Source organism: Asparagus officinalis, chromosome 7 (genome assembly GCF_001876935.1).
Source record: "Asparagus officinalis chromosome 7, Aspof.V1, whole genome shotgun sequence".
NCBI lineage: Eukaryota > Viridiplantae > Streptophyta > Magnoliopsida > Asparagales > Asparagaceae > Asparagus > Asparagus officinalis.
The window spans coordinates 122,708,524-122,718,055 of record NC_033800.1 but is presented as its reverse complement, the minus strand read 5'-3'; the positions used below and the strand labels follow the sequence as shown (position 1 = coordinate 122,718,055).

At 36.3% G+C, this 9,532-nt stretch overlaps 1 protein-coding gene and 1 long non-coding RNA gene across 3 annotated transcripts in view; both read right to left on the bottom strand.

Moving 5' to 3' along the window:
* LOC109850128 overlaps window positions 1-4,888 on the bottom strand; it is a 30,973-nt gene extending 26,085 nt beyond the window's left edge. The window contains exon 1 of the long non-coding RNA XR_002249347.1: window positions 3,050-4,888. This is a non-coding gene — a long non-coding RNA (uncharacterized LOC109850128). The remainder of the gene's footprint in view (window positions 1-3,049) is intronic.
* Window positions 6,359-9,177, bottom strand: LOC109850334. Of its 2 annotated transcripts, none has more exons than XM_020420338.1 (2): window positions 9,034-9,177; window positions 6,359-7,886 (listed from the first exon to the last, which is right to left on the bottom strand). In XM_020420338.1, the coding sequence occupies exon 2, from the start codon at window positions 7,745-7,747 to the stop codon at window positions 6,683-6,685; it is 1,065 nt and encodes a 354-aa protein (XP_020275927.1). In that variant the 5' UTR covers window positions 7,748-7,886; window positions 9,034-9,177; the 3' UTR covers window positions 6,359-6,682. The 2 variants fall into 2 exon arrangements, with proteins under 2 accessions (XP_020275927.1, XP_020275929.1); XM_020420340.1 differs by having other exon boundaries at window positions 6,359-7,855.

Genomic DNA, 9,532 nt, shown 5'->3' with positions numbered 1-9,532 from the left:
AGTATATTGGTTCTGAAATAAAACAATCTGATATTTCTCTTACATACAATTTTAAAAAATAAGGGACCAACTTTCACTAGGAAAATTTTCACACTATCCATGAAATTAGTAATTACAGATAGCAAGGATAGAAGGAGAAGAAGAATAAAGAGATGCGGCAGAAAGTGTTAAAAAGAAAAAACTATAAAATTAAAAGGTCAATAAATTAGTTCTCCAAATTAGTAGTTCAGTATTGAAAGTTTAGTACATTTAGCACTAATTGAGGGAGGAAAGGAGGGGAGGCCCCAATTTTTGAAGTGGGTCACCTAAAACTACAAAAAAAACACATTCAAGGTACATTTTCATCAAATTAAATGTAAGCACTATGGGACACTACACCATGGGAGTAACAGATTAACACAGGTTCTTCTCAAAATTTTCTACGCAAATAAATTTCATTAAACCCCCTAGTTCCACCATAGGATCAAATTAAGCTTTCTAACTAATTAATTAGATAGATCACCTATATGTTTAAGCAAGGTTTTAAATGTCGGCCGACATGCCAACATGTCGGTTTGAAGGCTTGAGCGACACAACATGAGCGTTTTCAACTCGTATGTCGGTTTTCAGGGCCAAATCGAAAATATCGAGGTCATATCCGGCATATCAGCCGATTTTTCAGCTTTGAAAAATCAGCCGATATGACCCTTTTTTTAGATCTATTTTTTGTTATCGGGTTTGGGTTTAGTGATAAAAACCCAAACTCGTTTGACCCGTTCTCATGTTTAAGGGTTTCTTATGAACCCGATAGAAAGAAAAGAGAAAAATTAAGGCTACAGCGGACTTGGTAACCCATCACTCCTTTTGTTAACGACGACGTCATTCCCCCACATTCATCTCGGCCCCCGTCGCTCATCTCCCGTTACGCCCAAAAATCCGAACCACAACCGAACCCGAGGGCAGTAGGGTATCCCGTCGTCGGGATATAAAGGAAAGGGTGGTCGGTGACTTATCCGAAGGACCCTGAGCAGACGAAGAAGAAGAAGAAAAGTCCCAGTACTGCCTCCCTACGACGTCGGAATCCACTCATCGTCGGCGCCGTCTCTAGAATTTATAAAATATACTTATATTGAATTTAGGAATGCTTAGATTACATTTAGGATATTATATTATACATATGTGCACCACCCGATATGGTAATCCGATATTTAGTCTATGTCCCCCAATATATCACCGATTTCCGCTATCCGACATAGAGTTCAGTCGTCCGCTATGAACACATCCGACATTTAAAACATTGATGACGACTATGAGTTCTGCAAGAGGCGAGTTTGATGACATGCAGTTTGACGACGGGTGCGAGATTTCCTTGATCTCGACAACGGGACAATTAGATGATATGCTAGATTCGACAGCGACAGATTTGGGTTCAGTGATAGGAGAGATGGGTTTCCTCGATCTTGACGACAACTGCCCACATCTAATGTGGCGACGGCACAGGCGACAGTGGGCCAATGCGGCTGATTTCTAGGGTTAGGGTTTGTAGGGTTTCGTTTAGATGAATGGTTGAAAAATTTTGGATGGATTTTATGGATGGCTAGGATTGATTTGAAATTGCAACTCTGATACCATGATAATTGAGAAAATATTGATCTGTATTGTATGTAGTATTGATATGAGAATATGATACAAATATATGGATAAGACATGGGCCTTATTGGGCCTATACACACATATAAAAACAATCTTAACAAGGTTCATGTTACAACTTACACACTTTAGCATCTAGTTTTTTTCCCCCTGAAAAGTCCTAAGATGTCGTGGCTAAATAATATAACTGATCAATTTTTCTTGGCTCTGACGCTGTTAGTTTTTATTTGCAAGTATCATCATAAACTGGTTGCCATTATTCAATATTGGTGATATCGATATGTGTCAGTTGAATCAATCAGCATGCTTCAAATATGATAAGAATTATGAGATACAGCCAATACACGTCAGCCTAACCTTGCATCAAACAGGCCAATGTCATGGAAGGTGCTCTATCCAATACGATATATTTGTGAGGATGAGGATAAGAAAACCAGTTAATAAGAAAACAGACTGGAACAAAGTACCTTCAACATCAGAGCCTCATAGTATCGACTTAACGCTTAGTGGTTCCTCGAACTTAATACTATGAATCCATTATCAAACTTCATCCACAAGGTCAAGATATCGAAAGTTGAAATGCGACTTCAAGGAAGCAAGTCGGGAAGATAAATTTTATGACATGCTTAAAAGAAAGATGCAAAGTATAATGGTTCTTATGACAAAATGTTATTCAAGAATCAAGACCAAAGAAACTATGAATCATGACCTCAACCTGTGGCAGATTTCCTGGCATATCTTTGACCCGCTTACGTCAAGTGTCCTACTACACAAATATTAGCAAGCCACCGACAGAGATAGATATCTAAATTGTCTAATTACCAGGCCTAAGTTAAATTGTCAAGATGAGTTAGTTTTGTCATATCAAGCTTGATCTGATCCTACTCCACATTAATCATTATTAAAAGGTTTAGAGAGCTGACTTGAGGCATGACTGAAATATATGTTTTTGAGGTAATAAAATCTGATCCATAATTAAATGAGTCAGCCTCATGTAAATACATACTACATTATGATTTTCATTGGTAGGGGTAGCAACAGAGTGGGGATCAAGTCATTTAATCATGATCTATGAATATTTCTTGGAGGTACATAACAAAAAATAACTAAAGACAAACTAAACATCTTAAACACGAAAAATGATGCTAATGAAATAACGGAAGAGCTAAAGAGATACTACTTCACAGATAAGGTTTGGTATTTTCTAATGACAAAAAACAAACCTAAAGAAAATGTGATAACATTGTACATAGTAAAAGAAAGAACCTATCAGTACAGTGGACAATTCATGAAGAGAAAAATATAGGCACGCATTGGTATCTGGCTAAGGTCATCCAATGACCAATAGAAAGAAGAAAAAAAGTAAATGTATCAACTGATTCCTTCATGACAAAAGAAGATGGGAGATATCTGTATGTACCTTTCAGCAGTAACATATTTGGTGTCGAGGGTGTTAGTCATGATTGATCTCTTTCAATTGCTTCACTATGGTACCACTGCTGCAACATGCAAGACCAACTCAATAGATTGTTAGTCCTTCACATCTTCCATGAAATAATGCTACAATTTACTTTTACCCACATGGATAAAAACACTTCTTCAATTTTAGCTTTGCCTAAACAAACTCAAATTATGAATTCAAATCTTTCACAAGTGCAATAACTTGTATTTTAACTTATCTTGAATTATCACACAATATTAGGTTTCTAAACTTCCACATTATTAGGACTTCTTTGCATATTGAAGGCAATGGACTATACTGAATATGCAAGATGAGGTTTAAAATAGTATCATTTAGTATTTTATATAGCATATGGCCTTCAATACTTCTTTTCACATTTTTCCTAAGTTTGTTTCAAACATTTGGATTGAAGGAAATGAACTCAAATAAAGAAGCCATATTTCAAAACTTCTCTCTTTGGATGAGGCTTCCAAATCAAATATCAAAGTCGGACACTTGGAACAGTATGTTTATAGCATAAGAGTAAGACTGGCTAGTTTGCTAATCTGAGTTGAGATGTTAGTGCGAACTAACGCAAATTCATGAATGACAGACACATGGGAAGTGTTGTCCTCGAAACACACCAAAAGTACATAATTAAGTCATGGTTTCCATATTACAGCAGATGGTAGACATCAATTGTCATCATACTTCCGAGTCATGCGGATAAGCATTATGCTTTATCACATTGTTTTTGGTTCCATTCAGAGGAGTGTTTATTTTCTGCCTTGCATCAACGTATACAAGTAAGCATACTGCAATTTCATAAATCTTCCTGCAAGCTCACAGTTCCATGCTTATGTACAGGTCATACTACTAAGAATATGATGATCTGGTGCACAATGATTTAGCACATTAATGATGAAGAAAAATGATCTTCATTGGTTTTGTACATGAACAAAATATGTTAAAGAAGGAAAAAAAAAAGGGTATACGATTACGACCTCATTCACTTTTTGCATGTGTATTAATCTAAAACATTGAAATTTAAAGAAAAACCTTGACTGAAATTTACATATAAGACCCAAGTACTCCTTTCGCAAACTCTAACGTACAGAAAATGGCAAAGTTGATCACTCCTATCCACACTGGTAGCCGGCAACACTAAATTAATAATAAAGAAGTAGATGATGTTTTTGAGAAAATAAGCATAAGAGTCAATCTATGGAGTAGATCTATGGCTCTTCCTAGACACTCTATTGCTTCCCTGAAGTTCAATCAGGACTGGGCTTCGCTAGGTCAACATCTGCAAATTAGTATCACACAGTTTTGCAAATTCAGCAGTATTGATTGGAAGTTAAGAGGTCCCAACTGTTTTTATGCTTTATTACTCATGTACCTAAAGCAAAATCCATTACTTGCAAGTAACTAACATTCATACCACCTTTCATCAACGAATTCAACTACTATGTTTATCCAGATGCAGAGCTCGTCGTTTAAAATTAATAAGCACAGTCAGTTAAACCAATTGCTATTTGCTGCATTTATGTTTGTAAATCAATGCACAAATGATTAATAGTTAAAACATACTATCTTACAATGCATGGAAAGTTGGAGGATAAGCATGACATGAAAGTGAAAATTGGGACTCTTCTCTGACTTCCTACATGCAATATTGAACAATCAGTATTAAGTCTAAACAAAAATAGTAATGAAATTTAGCAAGAAGTGAGTGATTATTTCTCAAGATGCATAATGAAGATACAGATCATTTTTTTTTTCCTTTCCTCTTCATCAGGCAAATATAAATAACTCCCCTCTAATGTAATGTAGAAAAGAACAAAAGTTGCCACCTTTATCACTGAATATAGCAAGCTTTATCAAGCTCTGATCTTCTCCAACCCACCCACATGCACACCAACTTGCGTGCACATATACAATGCCCAAACATGAAAACTATAGTTTTCTTTTATTTGCCAAGTTACGATCATTCAGGCGTTTGGCAACTCCACAAAACTAGTTTCAGTGGAGACAACATTTGCCCAAATACTAGTTCCTAGTTTGGCAAAGGTGGGCTAGAATTAAGCCATTTTTTCCATTCAGTTCTGGCCCTAAAAACTAGTTTTCTTTTGGACCAACGCTCCCCTTAGTTCAATGATCAAGCAAGAAACTTGACCAAGTTACTATAACAACTAGAATAAGAAATGCATAGAGACTGCCACTAGTAAATTCTGTGAGTTCCAGAGTTATATATTGTAGCTAGTTGAGAATCCTGGGTAGGACTGCAACAGGATATGGATACATTCAACTGCATCTGGATTCAAATCCGGTCCAGATGCATATAAAGGTATGAAATTATATATCTGGTTGTATATGAATACGGATGTATACTTTCTAGGAGTTTATATCAGGTTGAATATGGTTTTTTTTTTGGGAGTTTGACATGTGTGCATTAACTTTTTCATTGTATACGGATAGATATCTTTGCACTTAATGTAAGTTTTATCTAGAAAATTATTTCGTACCTGCGCTTTGAAGTTTATTTGTTTTAAACCCAACTCACTCTGTATGCTTTTTTTAAAACTTAGTGTCCATGCAATTATGCAAGTTATGATAGTGGAGGATAATGACTTTTAGGTCCCTAAATTGAAATTCAACTCAATTGCTTTTGAAGTTGTAAGAAAAATTCAGAACTTAGATTAAGTGCTCAAGTTTTTTTGGGAACTTGGGATGATTTTAAAAGAACATCACTAAGCAAGCATTACTGTTATAAAGTAAACTGCATTTGTTTTGTAAATATTTAATATCCCTATCTGCATTCCTTTTGCCTCACAAAGTAAACCATGAAAATATCAAGCTTTCCTTGTTTATCTAATTGAGCAAAGCCTTGTATAAAGCACTTCCCTTGCTGCTTGCATACGTCCCAACAAGTCTCTCACATGTCAATATGGGCGAATAAATCAAGTCTATTGCAAATTTTAATCATAGTTCCCCTAGTTGAGAAAAGCAATTGTATTGGAAAAGCTAGGCCCGGTCTACCTACGAACTCAGGGATGAATAGAATAAATAGCAGAAGACTACTAGGTTAATAACAACACTTCATAACCAAAGGTTTCTAAAATGATTTAAGGATGTTTTTAATTGATTCCACGTGTCAGACAACATACTGGAAAAAGCTTTAAACAAAAGAAATAATTTATAACTAAAAGAAATATTTTTAGGTAAAAAAGAGAAATACACTGGTAACAAGTGTAAAATATAACATAGCAAGAACAAGAGCACCTACACTAATTATAACGCTGATTGAATTTAGCATAAATTGAGTCAAAAGAGGTTTACATGTTGTCTACCATCAGAAGATGCCGCTCCATGTGGAACTTATTTTTTCTGATTGAGAACTTTTGCAATCGACAGATTCCCCAATTCAAGTGTTTCGAGATAAATTTATCAGTGAGCTGAAAGTCCTAGTCGACACTTCTAACCTATACATTTCCTTTGTTATGGAGTAGATTGTTAGTTATTTCTTCAAGCTCCACACCAATTTATCTGCATTCTTTCAAGTGCGGATCATAATCCTAGAATGGTCATAGCCAGGTCCAAGCAATAACTAACTCATCCAAGAAATGAGCAAATTTTCTCAAGCTGTATTGGCCAGTCTCCACCAAGCAGCTGAGGATTTGATTCCATTGCGACCTGGAAATCAAGCAATGAGGCAGTATGAGACTGTTGTGCTCTCTGCCCATGTTCTTCATGCAACACTGCATTCATGTTCCTTTTAAAGTTCACATTTTGCCGGTCCATAATCACATCGCTGCTTCTTGATCTAACCAAGTCCACACATGGAGAGATTAATCTTTTCAAATATGCATCCAACCCATTGTTCAATAAATTAACACAGTCAACCGATATATTGAGACCTTGATGCTCCAATTTAGCTTCCAAATGCTTCCTCAAAGAGCTCGTATCAGGAAGTTCATAGCTTGTATGACACATTTCTGAAGAATTTGGTTTAGACAGACGAAAAACTGCAGCTGAACCGTTATGAAGTGATTTACGAGGTAGACTACCAAAACTCAACCCAAAAGGAGCTGTTACTGGGCTTCTACTTTGAACACCTGGACTGCCTCTAACTTGTTCGACCTCTTCCCCATCCTCCACAGATACAACTTCTAATAAAGCTTTGCTACCAATAGATATCACTTCAGGAGCAGTTTGTTCTCTTGACCTTTGAGGATCGCAAGAATTAGTAACTTCCTGGGCATTTCCACTTGCAACCTTCCCGTGAGGTCCAAGCGGGCTTGGACGGTCGCTGAGCCTGCGATCTCGGCTAGTGACAGACCTTCCCTTCCGAGGTGACATAGGAAACATGACTCCAATTTGCCCATTAGACATTTTATTATTACGAGAGTGTCCAGTTGTTGTCTGTCTGTTGGGTGGGCCATGAGAAAGGCAAGCATTTGTAAGGATTGACTTGATGAACACATTGTGAAGAGAAAGATTTTCCTTCCCTATTGTACTGTGCATCAATTTTTCAAATTCCAACTTGCTGAGTTTTAAGTTCAGCAGTTTCTTGAGGTAATAAAAATAATTTTCAGCTTTCTGGCGCCCAAGTTTCCTAAAGATCTGTGATTTGAGCTCTTGAGTGTCAATTCGAGAGAACTGTGAGCGAGATGGCATTTTGACCACAAATTTTGATGCGCAGTCACCAATATACCACTAAATACGACACCGCGGAAATAGAATTCTGGTGAAGACTGATAACCTGTTCTTGCTTAAAATGCCACGCTATGCAGAGAAAATGCTGTAGATTAGGTTACTGAACAAAATGAAGACAATCAAGTCAATCAGCTGAACTTACAATTTTTATTAAGAAAAGGAAGAATATACTGATTCATTAATAGCTAAAGAGGGAAAATATGGGCAACCCTCATTGGGAAAAATGAATACACATTTAGTTTTCTAGTGAAGTTGTCATACTAGACAAGTGAAGGTAATCAAAATATCACAAATCAACAATTATAACTAGTATTTGAATAACACTATTGTTAACCGATTCAAGAAATTGACCAGAAAGAAGTCTCATGCAAGATGGTATTTTGACCCCGAAATATCTTATAATCACAAAAATAGTTGACTACTCAAAAGAAAATTTAGTCCTCTTTCAGTCGGAAAACGTTGACTTATCACAGGTATAATCATACGGTAACAGGATAAATTTCTTTAACTCAAATAAAGAAAACGCATCAGTTCCACAGAACCACAAGAAAGATGGCACTTTTTATATTCAAATAGTCATCAAATGTTGCTTGTTAAAAAACTTGAAGTCAAATTTTAAGATTCGGAAAAGGCAAAAGCCCCAACAACATATGTATCGTTTTTACTCAGTAAAGATTGAACTGTTCGGAGAAGTTAGTTCAAATTTAAATAGAAGAAGAAAAGAGATAAAAATCGCAAATTGTACCAAATTTTTTTTTAAACACATGTTAATTGATCAATTACAATAGCAGATGTGAACGATCTGCAGGCCAAAAAAATTACTTATTAACTGCAAGAAAAACGAAAATTTAAGCTCCGGATTTTATGTGATCATGCGATCACGATTCACTGTCGAAAACCGATTACTTAATCCAAGTAACGTAAACCCTAATAAAGAAAGCAGATCCTTTATATCAGTAATCACAGAAATCAAACCATAGATTTTATTACAAGCCAAAGGGAAACCAATCACTCCGAAGATTAGCTAAAATTAACAAATTTAGCAATGCAAACCAGAAACCAGTGGGTCGATCATTACTCAATGAACACTAATAAGAATGCAGCGGGAAACAATTTGCTAGGGTTTGGATATCGAATTCGATTAGAAACCCTCATTACTGTTTACCGTACATCATAACCCAAATCCAAACATCAAATTGAGCTTCGATCAGTACAAAAAAGAGAAATTTGGAGTTTGAAAAGCTAACCTTTAAGCAATCGAAGAACCCCGAGATTCTGATTTGATGAGCAAATTTTGGGAATTTTTGCCGAGGGTTTTCATCTTTTTCGCCCTTTTGGGGGGTTGCTATAAACACGCGAGTTGAAAGAAATTGGGGGAAATTTTTGGGGGCTGCGGGGCTTTTGCGGGGTGAGAATTTTCGAAGGTTCTGAGACCTCAACGCATCAAGTGGGCGCACTCGCACGTGTGCGCTGTAAACTGGTAAAGACTCGGAAGTTGGATGTTAGAAGAAAATTTTATTACAACGATTTTAGTTTTTGGTTTTTCGTAACAGGTCATTACAGATCTCTCCTGCTATAGTGCAGCGGGCCCGTTGCACTGTAGCAGGAAAAGAGGTGTTGTTGATGGTGTGGCTGTATCATTTTCCTTTTCATAAATTTATGGATGTCACCGTCGGCTAAGTTTCCTTTTTGAATGAACATTTGAAAATTTTCTTCCAATTAAATTAATTTTTTATGGCATTTCGT